Raw genomic sequence first — 21,507 nt, 5'->3', positions numbered from 1 at the left:
TACGCCAAAAGCGCGGCCAAATTATCTCCAACTCGGTCTTACCTATTTTCGCTGTTTACAATACCTAGCAAACCAAGCTCAGCCAACACTGCGCCCACCTTACATCGAAAATATATCCAGCTTTATGAATCAGAGAGCATAAAGGGGATTTAAATCGGAAACAAAATTATGGCTGCATATTGCATTCAAGTTTCGTTATGGAGAAGTTCACTGGAAATCTGCCTGCAACCCAAGTTTAACCCTCCTAAGAAATGTGGTCGAAAGCTTTTAGTTGAAGATCAACCAGTGATATTGAAGGGAAAGAAACCAGCGTTGAATTAGTCAAAATCCTAGTCCAAGAATCGAGCCCATCAAGAGCCACCGTTTCCTCGTGCCAAGGCCCCACCAATATTATAATATTCTGTCACTATTCACGTCAGTTTCAAAGAATAATTGCAAATTAAAACTAGCAAAGGCTAATAGTTTGTTCATTTTTCAGGTGCAGTCTTTAATCGGGAAACGAAGTAGTAAATATAATTCACCGCACACGTTCATAACTTGTATTTGTTGTTTATCCCTGCATGACATTATTACACGTAAACTTATTTAGCAGCGCAGTTGTTGTTTTTCTCTTTTGCCAGACAAGAATAACATAAAGGGGGTTTGGGCGATTTCATATACATGTACCGCAGCAGGAAGTATTATAAAATCGGTATACACTATTATGTGAAAATATCATTGTTCGCCGAGTTCATAATATTAGCAGTGTCTTCCTCTATTCCATGGAGAGGTCGTCAACATTCGCGTATAAGCTGGTGTCATATTCCTTCATGTTAACGTGTGCCTCCTAAAAAGACAAGTGAAAATCAATCAAGACACGTTAACTGTCTCTTTATGAAACGAATCATTACTGATTCTCATTCGTAAAAGAAAAAATAATAGAGTATCCAACATACGTTATTATTTTGCGTCATTTTAGTGATGGTGTCTTTAAGCATGGAGAATGTCGGTCGGTCGTCTGGATTCTCTTGCCAGCACTGCAGCATAATCTGGTAACTAAACAGAAATGGTTCACATTAGCAATGTTAAAATTGATGCAATAAACGACGTTCGCGCCCAAAATGTTCTCACGTACAGATTTTTTTAAATAGAACTTGCCATGCAGTGAGGTAAAAATCAACTTTTGCCAAAAAACAAAAGACAATTGGGGCAACCGTACTTTTTTTTTCGAGATAAGAAGCATTGGGTTTTTCGAGGCTTTCGTTATTTTAAGACGATCTTCATCATCATAGCTCCAGTCTCCTAGTTGAGATGTCAAGATGATCTTAACTTACAACTATCAGTAATAAAAGGAGCTTATTTAGATCAGGTAAACGTACTCACTAATTCAGCACAACTAAGTCTATTAAGTATACTCTTGTAGAATGGGCCTTGAAAAAGAATACATATTAGTCTTGTCCGTTCACATGCGAAGAAAACATCGGTTGCACGAGAGTAGAAACTGAGGTGAAATATTAGCAAGTTTTTTTTTTGATCATAAGGAAAAATCAGTAAAGAGAGTGACCTGTGAAAAGAAAAGAGGGGGTCACCAATTATTTTAGAGAGCAAACTGTAGGTGAAGTTAACGAAACCGGTACCAAGCCCCATACTTCCTTGTATTTTTTCTTAGCGCGCGCTTGATGTATGACGTGGCGTGACGCTGGAACATGAATTTCGCGCGCAGTAAGGATAAGCAGAAACGATGAACGGGAGTGTCCTTAAAGTCAGTTCATATACACATCAAATGGGGATAATTGACTTCGTTGTCGACGGTCGTTTGGGTTTTCTACAGCGAGGTAATTAAGCTCAATCTTATCTTGGGGTATTTTAGGTTTTACGGTTGAGGATTCTTTACTTCAGGAAGGATACCGGAATTTGTTATTTTAGTTAGTTACGCGACTAAAAGTCAGATAACGCCATAGCTGACAACTATTGACAAGCCACGATGGCTTACAGAAGCCATAGAGATATCACTCACAGTTGATGATCAACATGTTTAGGTTGTGGCATCCGGTATCCCCTCTGAAGTTTGGTGGCAATTTCACGACCGTTTATTCCTGGGTATGGAGATCCACCTGCGGATATAAGGAATTAACAGAAAGCGAGAAATAACAATGTAGTTCCCAAATTATTCTCAGCTGTCGATCCAACTTTTAATATTAATGAAATTAAAAACACTACCGTGAACTAATGAGACGATGTTCTCATTGAATGAGAATTTATTTTTATCATTTTCCGAGAGTAGAGTGCGCGCAAATATACGTCCAGGCTCCCACCAACGAATCACCGTATAACATTGTTTTACGCAGTTACAAGTCTTGAGCATTATGTGGGGAAAAATATCCTCAGGTTTTTCATAGCACTTTAAGTTACTGAATTACTTAGACTATATTTAAGTGGCAAAAGTAAACGTACCTACAGTAAATATTTCATACAGAACAACACCGAAACTCCATCTGAAAGAAACAGCAATAACAAAAATAAATTGCGGGTAGCAACTGCTTGACACATGTACTGAACCTAAGTAGTTTGAAATCCGCTGGTCTCGAGTTTGTCCTTCTACCTATCAGAAGCTGCATTTCTTGTCAAAAGCGGGGTCCGGAATTAGCTTTCTTGGCTTATTTCACTACGTTAACAGCCACGGTTTTATTCATTTTGAGTGCCACGCCTTGGAGTACCCTTAGCTGGTCTGTTGAAAAGAACCTGTCTCAAGAACTACATTAGATCTACAATAATCATATACATTGTTTTACATCTATTATCAGTATCTCGTGATCGTTAAGGGAGCAAAATCTCTGTTCTTAATGCATTGGTAGTATACGATTGTCTGTGCTAACATTGCCAACATCAAATGACTACTGCCGGTTAACGAGGGAATTTATACTGTAGTTTTCGTTTTTGTAGTTTACGGTTTGTAACTCGTTGATCGGCATACCGAGACAGAACCAGCAAGTGGTTTCATTTGTAGACCCATACTTTTTTTCCTACAACCAGTTGAAGGAGATGTACAAAAGGATTTTCTCTTATCCGCACTTAAAATAAACCCGCTACTTTGGTACACCGAGGCAGCCATAAGGCTACACAGTCAGGTACGCTGTTACCGCCGAGAAACAAACTCCTTGGTCAAAGCCTTTCTTGACTTCTTATAATAATGCTCACACGTCACTCTGGGTTGTGTATATTCCATAATGTAATCCCTCATAAGCAGTCCATTTCACTGGCAGTCGACCCTATTTGGAACACAAACATCCGAGTTAATCCAGTGATACACTGAGCAAGTACGCTAAGTCTCATTCCACACTTTCAAAGTTACCATTATGGGTAATGTTGAAATCTTACAAGGAAATCCCGAAATTTAAATGGGTGATTTACGCAACTACTTTCAGTTCTTACTGCACGATTAGGCAGTAGACGTCGAAACGGCAACGATTGCTAGATATTAGCAATTATCTTTTCACCAATTCCCCATAATTAACTCAGTTTACCCCCAAATTTTGCATAAACTATTGTTGGAGAATCTCACAACAATAGGTTATGCAAAATTTGGTGGGCAAACAGAGTGAATTATGGGCAACTGGAAAATAGAGAATGCATTTTGAGGATTCATCTCGGCAATAACGATTTCTGGCAAAATTAACGTTGTAGTAGCGACCACACCTTCACACATGAAGTTTTGCCAATCACTGACATGATTGTGGGGAAATCGCTTAGTGTCGAATGAAATGAAGAAGGTTTGACACTGAATAGATATTGGTAAACAAAACAAATGACTTTAGTTAGGTGTTCCCAATTAGCTTATCTATAGCTAAATACACTGACACGTTAATAAAGTTTTCATTCATTTTTTTTTTTCATTCAATCATTCAGGTCAGATCAAATCAAGACAAACCAGAAGGGAAAATGACTCGAAAAATCAGAAAACAAACCATGTTTATAAGCTACGTCTTACCCGAGTTTTTTTAGTGTAAATATTATCTCGCTGAACATTCCTCGCCATCCCAAAATCTGTTATCTTACACTTTTCTCCTTCACCTACAAGAACATTTCTGGCTGCCAAGTCACGATGGATTATCTGAAAGAAAAATCGTACTTGGAGTACAGTAAGATTAACGAAATTGCATAAATCTGACATTTTTAAATTTTAATAACTGAAACAATAATTCAAGAATGACCAGTAGCCGCTTTAAATCTGATTTAGCCTGATACTTATCTATGTCTTGGATGCACAGGCATTTTCTGATGTCATAACAAAGGAGGCTTATTAACATGCACTATGAGTTTTACTCGCTCCTTTTTCATAACAAGGGAGGAATGTCTGTTCTCTTTAACATGCTTAATGGATCGTATTAAACTTGCCCCAACTTACATTTTGTGATGTTTAGTCTGTAGGCTGTGCGTTTGCTGTCTAAATAGTCGCGGCGTTACCTTTCTTATGCCTCCCTTACCTTGCTGGAACAAAGGTAGCTCATTCCATCAGCGATCTGCCAGGCAAATTGCATCAGCTGTTGTGACGTCAAATTGGTCTGGGGTTTAACATCTGGGTCCTTAAAGTACGTGTCATTGAGGCCACGGCTCTTCCTCAGGTAACCCAACAGATCACCATAAGGTATGTATTCGATGAGGACAAGTACCGGTTCTGCAAAACCACAACAGCATTATTCCTCATTACGGTTAAGTCTCTGAAGTGGCATTTGACAAAGGTATTCACTCTTGCTTGTTGTAAACTGCTTCGCATAACGAAATCTGCTGCGAATAAGCCTAATCATAAAACACATATTTCAGTTCTGTTTTACCGGATTCTGAAACGCATCCCATTAGCTTGATCACATGTGGATGAGGCCTTAGCTTCTTCATTAGCTCTAGTTCTGACAGCAGGTCTTTCTTGTCCGTCTCTGGAACATTTTCTATTCAAAAAAAAGTTTGTTGCATTTGACAGCTCTGTGAGGTGTTTTGTAAGTTTGAATTTGGTACCACATTTCAAAACTGATAGTTAAGGCGATGACACTAATAATACAAGTGAAGTTATATCAATCTTTTCTGCAAGACAACATCTGTAATCATGTCACTTTGGTGTTATAATTTTACGAACTGGAGTACCTATGTCAAACCAATTTACATTTTGCGACGTTAGAAATTGGATTGCAAAGAGAGCCATGTATAAATAATGCAAATATCTCAACCACCATGAATCAACCCCGTTTGAAAATACCGATGCAATTTGACAATTACTTTCCGATTGTATTACAGTGCACATGTATGTAGATTGCCCTCTTACCTTTCAGCATTTTAACAGCTACAGTTTTCTTTCCCTTGACTCCACTGATATTTAAAACTGTTGCTTTAGCAACCTGGGAGAAAGCACCCTTTCCAATCACTTTTGAGATTTGAACATGTTCCCGACTAACTTCCCAATTCTTGAATTTTGTTGCTGGATTGAGTGACATGTATTCCGAAACAATTTGATGTCTTGTGCTCAGTGGTGTGTTTCCTGATGGATGCGATTGCATAACAGCAGATTCCTCATCACTTAACATCAAGCTGTCTGACAGGTTTACATATGCTTCAGTAACTTGAAGTGACGCTCCTTGATCCTACAACACATTTTAAGGCAAAGGTTGTAAGACAAAGTAATAGCACGGGTGACTACAAGTTTCCTGAAAGCAGCTATCATGTGGTAGGTCACTGAGCCCTTAAACTGCAAATAATATCTGAATTGCTTGATCAACAAACAATAAAAATCAATTTTAATATACCCTATTTCTGGAGGGTAGCAAGAGATAAATACGTGCAAACAGATATGACATTGCAATTTTTAACATAGGAACAGGTATTAAGCTGAAAAGGTGAATTACAATGATGGGTGTAAAAATTCAAACGACAGAGAGTGTTGTCACACATTAAAATCGAAGTTTTGAGAACACGGGTCCAGGAAGAGAAAAGAGAAGTTCTTCCTGCTTTCTCTCTCATTCCCTTCTTATCGCCATTAGGGCTTTTGTGTAGCGAGTATATTTTACCTGGATATCGCCTTTAGTTTTGCAGTGGTAACGGCAGCTACAAAAAAGAGAACACAACATGAATAATAAGAATACACAATAGTTAGAAAGCGGTGCGTGTACGATCTACATAATGAAAAACAGTGGAATAAAATAATAGCAAAAGCGAACACTTACATAGTAACGATAACTAACCTACATGTGGAGAAATAGAGAAACGTGCGTTTAATTGTCCAATGGTGGTTGCACGTTAATAACACAGCTTTCAAATGAGCCTATTATGAAATTGTGTTTACGAGAATTGTATGAACATTTGTGTAATATTGAAATCATATTTTCTCCTACCTTGCCTTATTCGAAGTACCTGTGAGAAGAGAGTAATCATTTTATTCATTGCCGTTTCATAGTTGAAAAATAATTGCAAAAAAATCATTGCAGTACTACCACTACCACACAAGACACACTGCAATTAAATTAACAGTTCACAGTAAAATGTTAACGAACTTTGCTTTGATCATCTCGTAATAGAGCGCGGAATGCTCTTGCAGTTACCAGTTTAGCACCAAGAAGGGAGAACAGTTTTGTACTTCACAGACGTGCAACATAAGAATAAAAATAATTTATATTTGTGTCTGTACGCCCATCACCCACCGAATAGGGCTTAACGATACGTTCACTTCCTTGTACAATAGTCTGTTTGTATTCCTTAACTCTTAATTCAGTCATACCACAACCACTACTTTTAATTACAGAAATTAAGGTAAATCACCCATCACAAGTTTCCTACCACTCCAGCTCCTCCTATCTAATCACCAATAATAAGTGTTTCAAAGAACACGACACTTGAAAATACAAACACGTCTGTCAATCCAAACGGATTTAAGGGTCAAGAGGTTGTTTTAAAATGCAATCTGCTAACATTTCTGTCTCCTTGGAGGGTATGCGTTGTAAGGAAGTTGTCGTAAAGATTCTGAAAATATTACCTTTGTCATTTGGTCTCATACAAAGTACAATCGCTAGAACAGTGATAACAACAACAAGGAGACCAATCGCAGATGAATAGACAGCGTGAAGAATCGTTCTTTCATTGACCCAATCGGCATCTATAGAAATCACAAAAAATGAAAAAAGGTAGATTAAGCGACGTATGCCTGTCTTACTAGAGCTTAAAGTTTAAAATCTGTTTCGTATTTTAACCTCTTGAGGAGAGTTTACAATAAATGGCCTAATAATAATCCTTTAAACAAAATAAACACACAGCTGAATAGAATAAATATGGTTTCCCCACCAAGGATAGCAATGTTAATCGAGGCGGGCAAGATAAGTAACTTAAATCCGCATGAACAACGAAACAAGAACATTAAAGAACATTGGTTTCCTTCCCTTTACAAAGCTTTAAGTCGCATCACATTGTTTCAATCCACTCAAAATTATACGAATGAAGAGTACGACACGTTATCCCAATATTAAGTTACAGTATGGCAGGTTTCTGGCTTGGGTGAAATTACGCACTGGATTAACTGACACTACCCTAATTCAGTCTTCAAAGCAAAACTGCTACTCACCCGTTACCAAGTTTTCCTTAAGGTTTGCTGGAAACAAAAATACGAAACATGTGAATCTTAAACCTTTAGCAAGTAGATGACCATTTGTTTGGGGAACAACTGCTACCTCCTGCTTTTCTTTTTGCTTACAGAATTTGTACTCGATAACGTAAATATAACTGAACTAAAGAGGGAGAGACAGAGGGCAGTTATGTGTTTAAAGGTCATAAAAGCCACCCTCGTTATAAGTACTTAAACGGCGTAAAAACTAGTCTGGAGCCAATAATTAGCACTGGTAGTCAAAACAAAGCATTTGACAAGTTAACAAAAATTAAGGTGGCTCAGAATTCCTCTCTAACGATGAAACAACAACCAAGTTGCTGATATACTATTGATTAAGCTATCATAAAAATAGGCAGCAATGAATGGAGTGTTTACACATACTTGTTGCTGTGGGTAGAATACTTGGGTCAACATCCAATGCAGGGTTGACCAGGATTGAAACCAGATGTCCATCAGAAATTTCTTCCTTTAGTGGTTGCAGCGGATCAATGGTTGAGTTTTCAAACACCAGCTGCACAATGGCCACAACGCTACCAGGTCTAGAAACGCGTGAAAATGAAACAAGACAGAAAGTGAATCGACGGGTAATAAAGACAAATACATAAGAAATGCAGCGTTTCTTTGAAAATGCGTTGTGAAACAATTTCTATAAGCAAGATAGGATAAATTGTCGCAGTAAAAGGGATCACGCACTGATGGCATGAAAGTGGCCACTGGTTTTCAGCTCAAGGGAAAAATGGTTAGCACCTTTGCCCTCGAAAGAAATATAAGGGAATGGAATTTCGGAGAAGGCCGCCGGGATCGAGCGCTACGCGATGACATTGTAAAGACAAAAGCATGTACCTGAATTCTTCAATTGACACCCTGTAAAGCTCCTTTACAGTTTTCTGTCCATAAACATTCCATATCTAAGGGGGAAAAAATATTGCTGAATAATTTGGTGGCACCTCTGGAAAAGGAACTGCAGAAGATCATTACAATAGTAGGAAGCCTGAATAATTCTCATCCCTCTTTCTTATCACATACGTATAGTCCTCCTGGCCTGAAGGATGTGTTATATCGACCTGCTCAGATTACCAACCTAACTTACTAACTAACGTTGACCATCTCATGTTAAAAGCACCGGCCTCGGGTTAAAAGCCGAGAGAAAAACAAAATTAAAACTGTTCAAGTGTCTGAATTATCAAACAACTTTGCAGTGTGTCTTTGATCATAACATTGGTTCTCCGATCAATTGATCTATCCGTCCATCCACTGCCACAAGGAAAACAGTTCATATTTTACCTAGAGTTCGTTTGGCATAAAAAGATTTGCGAAAGCGAGACTCGTATACTGCACGCATGTTTAGTAAATCTAAAGGCTTTAAGAGTAAATGTCAGTAAAAATCAAAGAAAATTCTAAAAATGTGGCCACGGTCGAAAAATCGATTTTGCTCATACTTTGCCAGTTTGAAGGCTTAGGTAAGTAACTGAAGGAAATCAAGTTAGTTTTTTGAAATACGCTAAAATAGGTAAGACCATTTTTGTTGGCTTGAGACGGGACAATCAAAGCCTATTAATGTCTTTTACATTTGAAAAGCTTTAAAAGTAGTATTTAACTTAAAAAAAATCGCCGACAAGAGTTTAAAAAAAAGCGAAAAAGAAACACCAAACTTTTAAATCGCACTCTCCATCTTCTCGCTGCCCAGTGTCACGCTCGAGCGATTTTTCAAGGGAAACAAATTTGAAACCATTTTTTCATCGTTCATCGTTCTTTGTTGTTGATATGCGAAATCATGCATTAATAAGAGAAGATTGCCTAGTTAACCCGCCGAACGAAGTAAAAAAGGTCCCAATAGTATAGACATATTGGAACGATGTTAGGGATTACAAGCTTTATGCCGTCGCCAGCCAGTAGGAGGCTATCTATTCCCACGAAAAGTTAATGTTGTATCGATAACCAAACAAACAACGAACTTATCAAAGAAGAATCGAAGTAAGTTGGATGAGTTAAAGACGCCCCGCGCGAGTTCGTTCTTCAATACGGTGGAATTTGTGCCGGCACGCAGTTACGGTCATACCGCTCATACAGTGTAACAAGGATATCAAAAGCTACTAAAAGTCCTTCAGATTTTATCGCATTGAGACATACGTGAAGAATATTTTTGCAGAATGTGTGCGTTTCGAGAAACCGAGAAACTTCTTGGAATCGACAATCTCATTGATTAGGTCAGGAGTCCATGACCGACTCCTGATTAGGTACAGGTCCAGAAGTTGATTCATGTCACTCAAGGATCTGTGGAAATTACACACACGGCAAATGGAAATTTATTCAAGTCCGTGAATTTACTAGAAGATTCAGAACAGTTCTTCCCTGTGGGCTCAGGCGCGCCAGTGACGACTGAAGTCTTTGATGAACAGAGAACCAGAAAGTCTCCTCAATGATAACAACACATATTCCTCCTTGACTTGCACCTGCTAGCTTGTACTTTAAAATCAGTCTGACCAGATAAAAAGCAACACGCCAGTCCTTGGGCTAAAAGTTTTCATCATTGAAGGAAGTCGAGGTAAGCAAATACCTTAGGAATAATAAATAAATAATTTCCGTAGTTTTAACGGTCACACCCTCAATGACTATCCAGAAGCAAGGTAGTCCTGTTCTGGCCCTCTCCTTGTCACGCAACGTCGAGAGGGAGGGTCCCTCTCTCTCGGCTCTCTCCCGACGTTTCGTGACAGAGAAAGGGCCAGAACTGGACTAGAAGCAAGGAAAAAAATTTGACCCGCGCAAGAATGTCACCAATGTTGCACACACGCAATTTGCTTAATTACGTTTGGCCACCATGTTGCAACATCCAACATCTTACAGGATACTTGTGTTTTCGAATTATTTCTTGTTAATTTATTTGAACTGAAAAGCATGTTAAACCAGGGTCGAAGAAAGGCTCGTCAACTGAATGAGGCAGTAGTTGGTGGTATAAAACGATCCACAAGACTACATGATAAAGCATGATAAAGAGTAGGTAGTACTAATTTTTTCAGAAGTGTAAACCACAACGTAGGTTAAAGATATACCGACATGTCATTGGCTACAAAAATGCTTCATGCTTCAGTGCTAAATAGCAATGAAAACCAACCGTGGCGTCACAAATTTGGTTTGTAAACAAGGCAATTTTTATCAGGAGTTTTCTCATCCCCACCCCAGCGTTATCAATGCAATTCAACTTTTTTCTCTTCCTTTCTCGCCCTGCAAGTTGATCATGAAACTGATACTGACGTCTCTTTTTCCACCCCGATCAATGAGCTGAATGCAAAGGTAGGCTTTTTGTACTAGACGAAGCTTCAAAGGAAAGCAAACTGATAGCTGAATATCGCATAATTTGAAAAAGCGATTGAAGGTTGAGTTCTGGAGAAAGCTCCATCATCTTCTACAGATTTGACGCATCTTCCAAGTCCGTCACGTACTCGCTGCATAGTAGCACCGTGGATTGCAGTGTAAAGCTCTAGTACGCGTTGTTCTTTGAGAAAGCTGAACAGTGCGTTTTAGCCGTCCCGAATATCCTTGCTCCTGCAGATTTGAATTACTTCTGGGCGGAGTTATCTAAACGCAAAGGGAATCTAAGAGCAACTGGTGGGGAAATACTTTAACCCTTCAAACACTCCGTCACTCATCCCGAAGCTGCATAAATTACTTGACCTTCGCCACAGATTGTCATTTCCAAGATTGTAGCATCGGCCAAGTGTATCATGCGTGACACAAAACAGGGAGAGTTAGGGAGCGATTAAGTTTGGTTCTATTCGTGTTTTTTCGCTATTACAGGCAATTTCTAAGTTAAATATTATTTCTAAGGCGTTTCAAACGTTAAAGACATTAATAGGCTTTGATTGTCCTGTCCAAAGCCAACAAAAGATTTTTACCTATTCTAGTGTGTTGCGTTACATTGCAAATTTTCAAATTTCAATTTCAATTTTCTCGATTTTTTATCGGCGTTCATGCAAAACTGCTGGTAGATCCCACAAAAATGAATCCGTAAGCCTAAAATTCATCGACTGAACTGTCTTTTGCTAGAATATCAGACGATTTGAAGCACTACCGGTCAGCTTTTTTCCTCACTGAATTTGCATAACTTTTGAGTTTTGTTTTAATTAGAAAAGTATGTCTACTTAATCGGGGCTCAGTTCGGCCAGAAAGCACAAGAAATAAAAATAATCACTATCTCTTGATTAAGGAAGAATCAATGTATACATTTAAAGTTGAGAACGTTTCACAGCGATGTAAACGACTGTGTAGCAAAAAGCTGAAAAGTGTAAAATTTCGGATTACCGCGAAGTGAAATCTAAGCTTTCGGTGCGATAACCGTTTTTCGTGAATTTCTGCCGTTATATTGGATATTTCAAAAAACTAACTTGATTTACTTCAGTTACTTACCTAGGCCTTCAAACTGGCAAATTATGAGCAAACTCGATTTTTCGACCGTGGCCACGATTTCTTTGATTTTTAGTGGCAATTACTCTTAACAGCTTTAAAGCCAAGTGGGTCGCGTAAAAGATAACATGCTGGAGAGATTAATCGCGACCGTCCACGATTACGTGGATTTTTCGTAGTAACTGAAGCACACACTGAGCATACAGGCCTTTGCAAAAGTAACATCAAACCCTGTGACCTTAATCTCGAAAGACTTACCGCCATTAAAATTTTAGATTCTAAGTTCTTGAAGTAAGTTGATTCTTTATCTGACAAAGACTGATTCCATTTCTCTTCTGTCATGGTTATTCCTATTCTTTCCGTTTTACATTTGTCACCACCTATCATAGAAAAGAATGCAATTACTACTTGATTTAAGCTACTCACAACAAGTTAAATCTAACAAAACGCCAATTGAGAACAAAGGATGGCGAACAACACCCAACAACTTTGAAGAATAGAAAAACCAGTAGTTTTAAAACCAAATTTGAAAACCAACATGGTGTGCCATGTCGGAAACCTTCAAGGTATGGGATTTGTTGAATATGTATGGTACCAAGAGTCTCTAACACATAAATTCAACTAAAACAGAGTCTGCACTAGGACAAAGAAAAACGAAAACCAAAACAGAGGCATCTTGCGTTGTAAGACATGGCCATTCAAAGGTATCTAGATGAAATTAAATACTTACATTTTATACTGACTATGCTGACACTCGTAACATTGTTACCATATCCATTACTAGCTGTACACCTATAGGGCCCCGCATTCTTTCTGTGTACATTAACTAGATGTAAAAATTGTCCAGAAGCATTGAACTCCTTTACTGATACGCTATCTTTTGTCCAGGTTATCGTCGGCTTTGGGTCCCCAGATGCATAACATATCAGCATCAAATCGTTTCCATCCTCAATATCTGCCTTTCTTTCTGGGGCGATCCTAATGCTTGGAGGCACTGTTAGTACAACAAAAGTCAATATGTTCAGTGTGTGTTCATGCAATTACGAATTCACGCGGGAGATTGAAAAGGACGAGAAAAGGGAGCTTCATAGATACTCCCGAGCTTTCCAAGTACTGCGATGACGCTAAAACTGCAAGCATTTACTAATAATCTGTAGTTACTTGATTAAGTCTTAGGGGAGTTACGAGTGCACCGCGGCATTCTCCAGTTCAATAAAAAAAAAACTTAAATTAAGAACGATTTTGTCTGTTTATTAGCAACTAAGGTTAAGCGCTTAGGGTTTTCCCTCTCTTGTTCAAAACGTCCACCCATGCGAACACTCCATTTATCACAGATATAAATGATGTCTTGGAGACCTTCTTCTCAAGGATCACCGCCATACCCAACAGTAACACAAAGGCTGCTAGTAAAACTACCAATAAGAAATGTTTTGATAATCAAAGCTACACTCGTCCATAATCCTGCTACAGGCATTTCAAACAAAGACAATATTAACAGTCTGTGTGGCTTAATTACATCCAGTACTCAAGCTCAATCATCACATGCGTAACAAAATTCGTTTCAATATACTGCAAAGTTACGAAAGCAAGGACCCTCGTTGCTGTCAAATACAGGAGGCTATAGTTACTAGGTCCGAGGGTCCAAACTTCCAAAAACTTGTGCTTTTGGCTCAGAGAAATTGCACCAAGTATTAAAATCACAACAAAAAAATACACTGCAGTTAAAAGACGCAGTAATTTGAAGTAAATAGAGATAAAACCTTCCTCACATTTAACGTTAACTACGCTAACACTGGTGGCATCATCACCATAACCATTACTCGCTGTACATATGTATGATCCTGCATCCTTCTTCTGCACTTTAACAAGATGAAGCAGGTAACCAGAAGCATTGAACTGGCTTCCTGAGACGCCATCTTTTGTCCAAGTGATGTGTGGATGTGGATCACCGGATGCCTTACATGTCAGTGTCAAATCTTTTCCAACCTCAACATCTGCCTTTCCATCTGGAACGTCCGTGATACTTGGAGGCGCTGAAAATACAACCAGAAGGAAAAGATATGTTTTACGGAACGTGAGTTCATCGAGTTATGGATGAACGCTGGTACGACATGAACTGCTCAACCAATTCAAATCAGAATTGAATCAGACAGAATTCAAAATTTGGCTGCAGGTAGAGAAAATCTTTAAACTGTCTAGTATAACAGTTGTAGCATTGAAATCAAGCCACATCGCTTCAATTTTTGAACGCTGAAATTTTTATCCTCGCCAAACGCCAAGCTGAGTAACGCTAGAAATGCGGATGAAATATGAATGATGAACATTCTCTGTCTCTATAGAGAGAATAGTCCGTTTTGTGTATATTTGCATTGTAAGAACACGGAGTACACGGTATGTAAAAAGTTACCTGTGAGACCGTTAAGCCATATTGTTCTCATTAACGGCCTCACAAGCGAAGGCGAGATAACTAGGCCTTGATTTCGTTTCGAGCATGTCTAAAGCGGCTACCCTTATCAAACTAGTTGATATGAAAGGAAAACTGGAATTGGCAAGTGGCCTGCTGCTTAAGTGATTTTCTGTATTATTATCCATAGTATAACTATGAAGTCATCTGTTTGGTTTCTGCAAAAGCAGCCATTTAGTTGTGAAGGACTACTATAACATCAGAGAAATAAATATTCATCTTTTACGACTTTCGCAAATACTTTCCGTGCTAATCTATTCATCTCCGCGTTTGAAATTGACATAAAATCCACCGTGAAAAAAACTTAAAATTAGCACTCATTTACTATAAATAGTCCTTTTCCTGCTATGCTTGGCATCGTAAGCAACATTTCGTTGGAATCAATATAAACACGAGGGCGTATTAAATATCTCGAAAAAAATAATTTCAAAATGCAAATTTTTATCTTAACTTTATGTGAATGTGAAGCATTTATATGGAAGAAAATTTAAGGTCTTCATCTGCCAAGTCGCTAATCGAACGAAAAAAATGAATCATTGCAAATATTACAAGTATTGAAAGCCACTTTCCAGTTTCGCATAAACAATTGTCGCACACTCCAAGTCCATTTTCTACAATGATTCTATTATAAAAAAATATTTTTTATTTCTGACGTAAGTTGCTGACGTTAGATCTAATCAAAATATATAAAAAACTTTATTGAATAATAAGCCTTTATATTGTTAGATAAATTCCTTATCACGCAATTCAGTCCAATATCTAGAGAGAAAACTTCAGCATATTGCAGCTCAGTTTGCTTGTACTATATGTAATGTTGCTATAATTTACAACATTTCCTCTGATACCAAATAATTCGACACTATGAAAGAAAGTTGCTTCTGCCTTTGTCTGAATTTAATAGAGACAACAAAACAATAGCAGACGTAATAACTGCGCGGTCACGAATGCGGGTTTTTGGAGCTCCTCGATATATTGTGCGATCGCTGAACTAAAAATTTGAATTTTCTTTCAATGAACGCTTTGAACGTGTCAGTATTACAAATAAACAAATGTGCTCGTGCTCGTGATTAAAACTCTGCTTTATGGTCTGCACACTAGGACAATTTTCGGCTACATTGAACTTGAATTCTGGATTCTTTTCCACTCAGTATTCGCCTTTGAGGAACAAGAGTTCGGTTTCGATACTCACCAAATGCAACAACGGATACAGAAGATTCATCCTGTCCATGGCGGATACTGTTAGAATAAAATATTTTCAGAATGTACATGTAATCATCAGTTCTTTCGACTCTCTTTAACACCAACGTCGCAGGAAGTCTCACTTCGTAGTCAGTTCTGAATCTATTACTAGCGAAGATGAACGAGTCGTTAGCGCTGGGTCTCGTTGCTATTGTTGTTCGACTGTTTTCTCCGGGTCTCGCCCTCTCAATAGTAACGCTTTCCAACTTTTCACCTTTACCAAGAGAGAAAGCCCAAATAAGGAGCACACGACTACTGTTGACTCCTTCTATCACAACTGTTGGGTTAGAGGGTTCTCTTGTAAAAGTGACGGACTCTAAAATGAGATGGTAAAGCACAAGTTAAAATTCTGCATTAACAATTCTTAGAGAACAAGACTAGTTTAGTCCAACAAGTAAATGAATACCTGGACGGCCTTCTGTTCATTGCCAAGAGATTTTAGGAAAACCAATAAGCTGAGGGCATTACACCGGCGTTGGATTGTATACTAACGAAAAACGATACATACCAGCGAGTGATGGATGCAGAATAGTCAGCACTAGAACAAGACGAAACATTCCAAGTAAGACGTTTGTAGAACAACTATCCATCTTGTCGTCGTTATGTAAGAGTGAATATTTCTCGTGTTGTGAGGAGGACAAGTCATGCATGTATAAATTACTCTATAAGGCTCAATGACCTTGACCTCTAATTACGCTTGAAATCGCTCAACTAAACATTGCAATATCACAGTTTCATACAACAAGTTATTTTAAGCATATTATTGACTCACGATTTTTAGGGTACTCTTTTATAAACTTTACATACCGTCACGAGAAACTTGGAACTTACGTTGTAATAGTGAAAATGTATCGCGCAATATGTAAAACTACTTTTAATGAGGCTTAGCAGTTAGTAATGCCGACTGAAAAGATGAGAACCTACGCATGCAAGCGGAAAATCATTTATAATATAGCAACAGGAAAGAACAACCAACAATTGTTTGGCAAACCCTATTCACATACGCATTTGGGGAGAAGAAAAATGTACCACGTCATTTAACTTGACCATGTGTATCAAACGTAAAAGCTAGCAAAATTAACTTTCGGTGGAGCAGTCCGCTATCTTATGATTTTATGTTTGACTTAAACGGGACTTTTCTGTTTAGAAAAAAAACCCGTTAACATAATGATAATATTTAATATTTATATTGATCTTTTTCCATAAAAATAATCAAAGCACATTACAGTTACACTAGTATAATGATTTCTTACAAGTACAAGTTAAGAATAAAACTACCGACTAATTTTAACAATTAAAACCTAAACTCCTATCATAAATTAAGTCTTAAAAATTAACCCTTAAAACTCAACAAAAAGCCATAGAAAATTAGTGTCTTGACTAAACACTTAAACTGAGTGCCAATGTTTCTAGCTTTCCTTTTACTGACAGAAGAAGGCTGATCCACAAGACTTGTGTCTGCACGATCCCCTGCCCATAGTCTTTTTAGTTCTGAACCGCGAACTCACGCAATATACCATTTCCGTTTCCACGCAGTTGATAGTGTGAAACTGGTAAGATTGAAACTAGATTCTTAAGAATCAGTTTACCAACAATAATTTACTCTTTTCATGAAAGCAAAGCTTATGTGACAAGCATTTTGGTTATGGAAACCAAGACTTTCCAAATCAAGCAAAATTTCTTCACTGAAAGTACTAACGATAAACGGCACAATCATTGAATATATCGGTAGTTTTGCCAATGTTCACCTGTTAGTGCACGCTTTAAGTATGCCGATCTTTGACAAGATTGCAATCATAAGCAAAACACTTTATTATAAAACGTGCGGTTGTTTATTAGGAGTTCAGCCACAGTACAGAAACAAAGTAGTACCTCAACATGTTTAAGAAATAGTAAGCGTGCAGAGTGCAACTATCGAGTTATGGATGCACACGGGAGGTTGCTAAGCACGAAAGAAGCGTAAGAATCGCACTCGGCTATCGCCTCGTGCGACTCTTGCTTCTTGAGTGCTTAGCAAACCACCCAAGTGCATCCATAACTTGATAGTTGCACGCTGCACGTTTACCATTTTTTTTTTATAACATTGAGACTTTTGAGATAGTATAATTATATTGAATCTCGTCCGGCTTACATGACGTCAAAGCGCCATAAACCTCGCGAAAATGTTCATTCAAAAATCTGACAAAGCAACACATCAAAGTTTTTCTTGGATCGCAGCGAATTCATATTTTACATTTTCTCGATCTCGGGCAAACAAACAACTTAAAACTATTCGGTTAACCTAAATATCAAGCTGACAACAAACGAAACTTGCAGTGAGTAAAAGCGTTTCTCAAAAGTTAGTTAAGCTTAAATTTGGACCAGTTTTCCGAAAAATTGAAAACCAACTTCACATGGTTGAAACTTTTGGTTGCTGAGCTCTCTGTCCTTCATGTCCTCTTCGGCAAAAGAAAAGAACAATATGAAACCAGATATTTCTTAGAAGCCAAAGCTGAGAAGAAAGCGAACAAACACCCCTGGCTTTGAGCTGTTTGAGATGCTCATATTCAATAGCAGGTTTGTGGGTTTCGTTTTCCTTTCCACTTCTTAAATTGATGAGTTGCGCCTTTTAAGGCTGAACTTGAACACATGAATGGCTTTTTAAAATGATCTCTGTCATTTTCGATATTTGGTAAAATAAGCCTAAATGAACAGAAGACTGAGGCTTAAAGGAAAATGTCATAAATGTAAGCTTATATTTGTGTACGATGCAGTCATTCCTTTGAGCGGCTGTTTCTTCAATTACAAGAGTTCAATTCACGACCGAGCGAGTCGAGCGATCGAGCAAAACTGAAACCCGGGAACTTAAGGTAAATAATTCATCAGAGGCTACCAATATTTTATAAAACTTCATGTAGCAAAGCTCAGAAAATCTTTAAAGTTTTTGGAACAGAAGGATTTCGTGTGCAAGACTTCACTTAAAACAGAAATTTGTTAAAACTCTCATGTACAAGTTTTGCTCGCCGAAAGCATTGAAATGGCTTTTGACGCTAGAAAAGTTTTACAATGAAAGCTTGTGCTGAACTTAACTGTCGCCAAATCGCTGAAAAATTCGCTCTAAAATTCCCGCTATGCATTACTAACCTCTAAAGGTTGATACAGACCAGTTTGTTGTTTTTTTGGTCTGTCTCCGAGTGCCGAGTGCCTCCGGGTAACGAGCGCGTGAAAGGTAAACAGTTATTTACGTTTCTCGCGTTGCTTTTGTGGCATGAAGGTAACAAGATTTCTTCTAAAAAAAACTCTTTATTTTGCGAAATGAATTGAAAACGCAATTTGCCGTAATTAATTCTTGGGCGGTCCGTCTCAGTGGTCCATATTACAAAATACGGACTGCAAAGATCGACTGCTCACGAATTTTTTGTTTTTCGTCGCGGACTAGTTCATGTTCATCCATATTATAAAGAATTTTATTAAATGTCCGTGGAGGGAAGTATTTAATAATTAGTGTGGTGTACCTCTTTGTAGTGTATTTCAAACTTATCTCCTGCAAATCGGCGACAGAATTGAAGAAACCGTTGGTGGTTAGAAGAAAAAACATCTTCACAGCGGGCTGCTGGTCCACCACAGAGGCTGCGAAAGTAATTCAAACCTCGTATAGTGTTTAATTATTATACCTTTTCCTTCGAGTTCGTTGGAGATTTATTTTTCAAAACATGCCTTTGGTTTTATTTAAGGAAGTAATATTTTCCAGAATATTTGCAATGAAAATAAGGGACGTGTTCGCGTGAGTTAAATATGTGGGCGTGTTCTCTGACGGCTGATTCCAGACTGTTCTATTTTGCATTTTTTGACAGCCAGCCGACGTCTCAGGCATGTAAACAAACTGGACAATGCTCGTACATTCGTTCGGTCACGTGAGGCCATAGAATAAAAACGCCGGCTTTTTACGTTTCAGAAAGCTCGCCAAAACTGCGTTCACAATATGACGACTTCCAGCAATCCCTCGATTCTAACGGGCGCTCTCCATGACGATGGAAAAGACCTAAACAACCTTGCATACAAATTCGATTCCACAAGGCCGTGGCATTATTTTGTCCATGGTGATCCAATCGCGAGTTCAGTCGAAAAGGGAAGGGGGAAATTGGTTACCAGCCACAAGTTCCAGAAGACTTATGTGGTCTATGTGACAAAAGGATAGGCGAACGATATAGGCGAATCTTTGCTGACGTCATTGTTTACATTTTTCCTCTTAACATACGACTTTGCGCATAGAAGGCATCATGCTAGACACGATTTTACTGGAAAAACATAAAGAGTTTGTGAAACTTAGTAAGTAATGAGATTTTTGGCTCTTTGGGTGTAATATTGGAGGAGAAATTGGCTTTCAAAAACATCAAAATTTCTGTGTGGCAAAAGCGCTATTGAGGTCATACATTCTTTGTACAATTTTGAGCTTTTAAACCCTCGTCGCACAAAAAGTATTCAATACATCGCGCTCAAATTCCTTGGGACAATTAATCGTGCTGTGCCCTTTCAATATTCAGTATCAATCTCTTTGTAGCTCCATCAGAAACTGTATCGCTTATGGTAATGAGGCAAATATTGTAAACAAAGATTCTCCTATTGAGACGAAAAAATGTTGCTTTCAGAGATATAAATCGGCTGCTTTGGACCTGCTGTCACAGTGGTTGCCTTTTGAGGAGAGGTGCATTCCAAACAAGAATTATTATACGAGCTCAAAGAAACACGGTTTATCAAAAGTCATACAATGAACAGAATTACCTCTTTTCCAAGCTCATGGAAATAAGAGTAACCGTAGGAGGAAAACGGAGGGTAAATTATACCACACCACCACTGGGAAAGGTATGTCGGACCGCATTTAGAAAATGCTATGGGTTGTCATCAAGCAAGATACAAGTGCTGAAAAAAATTCATCTGATTAATCCTTCCGTAGAACCCGACCAGAGGGGCCAGAGAACGCCAAGAAAATTTGGTCTTGTGAAAAACATGGTGATAAACTTTATTTGCTCATACGAGGCAAGCGATTCCCACTACCGGAAGTCACGAACCAATGCTAAGAAGTATTTTGATTCAAAAGTGTCCATGCGTCAAATGTGGTCTGAGTTCCTTAAGCAAAACCCAGATTTAAAGAAAACCAGTTTAAGACGAAACAATAAAGGTCCAGTTTTAAGTTTTTCGTCATTTAGAAACATATTTAACAGTGAATTGAAGGAAATGCTTAGGTTTAGAAAAGCGAGACAAGATACCTGTCAAACTTGCGACAATAATTCCGATAAATTGAAGGAACAATTGAGGAAAACTGGGCGGCACAGGTCCGAAGATGAAATTTGTCGGCTGAGAACTCAACCCCAGTCTCACTTAAGAGAAAGCGAGGCTAGATTCGCTTCCTTAAAATACGATGTAACTATTCTCGCTACAAAAGTCCAACAGGCCATTTAATGAATAAAAATTATATTGAAATGGACTTCTTGTTCCTGTTTTTGATTTATTGTAGCTTGATCATTAGAGACTGATGCATTCAACTTCAAACCCAAATCCCAAAATGTGTTAAATATAGATACAATCTTTCTGAAGTTGAGAAATTTAACAGGACCCTCATTCGACTGACATCACTAAGTCGGTACCTTTACCTGGTTGTAATATCTTCAACCTCGCGGAATATTTACGCAGACAAATTATCTATACGCATGTACTTCGCTGTTGTACAAGTACCCTCGCTGTTATACACTTACTAGGCTAAGTGTGTAGACAAGTTTACTTGCTGACGGAGTTCGAATTATGATGA

At 38.3% G+C, this 21,507-nt stretch overlaps 2 protein-coding genes across 2 annotated transcripts; one reads left to right on the top strand and one right to left on the bottom strand.

Moving 5' to 3' along the window:
* Positions 1–525: 525 nt before the first annotated feature.
* Positions 526–16,372, bottom strand: LOC110068258 (fibroblast growth factor receptor 3-like). Its single transcript, XM_089294298.1, has 20 exons — positions 16,231–16,372; positions 15,673–16,038; positions 13,789–14,052; positions 12,750–13,013; positions 12,278–12,399; positions 8,462–8,526; positions 8,000–8,157; positions 7,577–7,603; positions 6,995–7,114; positions 6,357–6,375; positions 6,033–6,069; positions 5,294–5,609; positions 4,812–4,922; positions 4,464–4,654; positions 3,968–4,090; positions 3,178–3,248; positions 2,434–2,474; positions 1,997–2,093; positions 936–1,035; positions 526–826 (listed from the first exon to the last, which is right to left on the bottom strand). Exons 1-20 carry the CDS (start codon positions 16,370–16,372, stop codon positions 755–757), a joined length of 2,706 nt encoding a protein of 901 aa, XP_089150424.1. The 3' UTR covers positions 526–754.
* Positions 16,373–19,683: 3,311 nt separating this feature from the next.
* LOC149109436 (uncharacterized) lies at positions 19,684–21,186 on the top strand. The gene is made up of 2 exons (XM_089294633.1): positions 19,684–19,884; positions 20,316–21,186. The coding sequence occupies exons 1-2, from the start codon at positions 19,684–19,686 to the stop codon at positions 21,159–21,161; spliced, it is 1,047 nt and encodes a 348-aa protein (XP_089150759.1). The 3' UTR covers positions 21,162–21,186.
* Positions 21,187–21,507: the final 321 nt, after the last annotated feature.

The sequence above is a fragment of the Orbicella faveolata genome, unplaced genomic scaffold (assembly GCF_042242905.1).
Source record: "Orbicella faveolata isolate gen_17 unplaced genomic scaffold, um_ofav_v1 contig_25, whole genome shotgun sequence".
Taxonomy (NCBI): Eukaryota; Metazoa; Cnidaria; class Anthozoa; order Scleractinia; family Merulinidae; genus Orbicella; species Orbicella faveolata.
This window is presented reverse-complemented; position numbering and strand designations above follow the sequence as displayed.

Coding starts and splice junctions, on each gene's coding strand:
- LOC110068258 (XM_089294298.1), bottom strand. CDS start 16,372: ATGCATGACTTGTCCTCCTCACAACACGAGAAATATTCACTCTTACAT. Junction 12,400..12,749: donor CAGCATAGTCAGTATAAAAT/GTAAGTATTTAA, acceptor TTTCTATGATAG/GTGGTGACAAATGTAAAACG. Junction 7,604..7,999: donor TATTCTACCCACAGCAACAA/GTATGTGTAAAC, acceptor TTTTGTTTCCAG/CAAACCTTAAGGAAAACTTG.
- LOC149109436 (XM_089294633.1), top strand. CDS start 19,684: ATGACGACTTCCAGCAATCCCTCGATTCTAACGGGCGCTCTCCATGAC. Junction 19,885..20,315: donor AGAAGACTTATGTGGTCTAT/GTGACAAAAGGA, acceptor TTGTAAACAAAG/ATTCTCCTATTGAGACGAAA.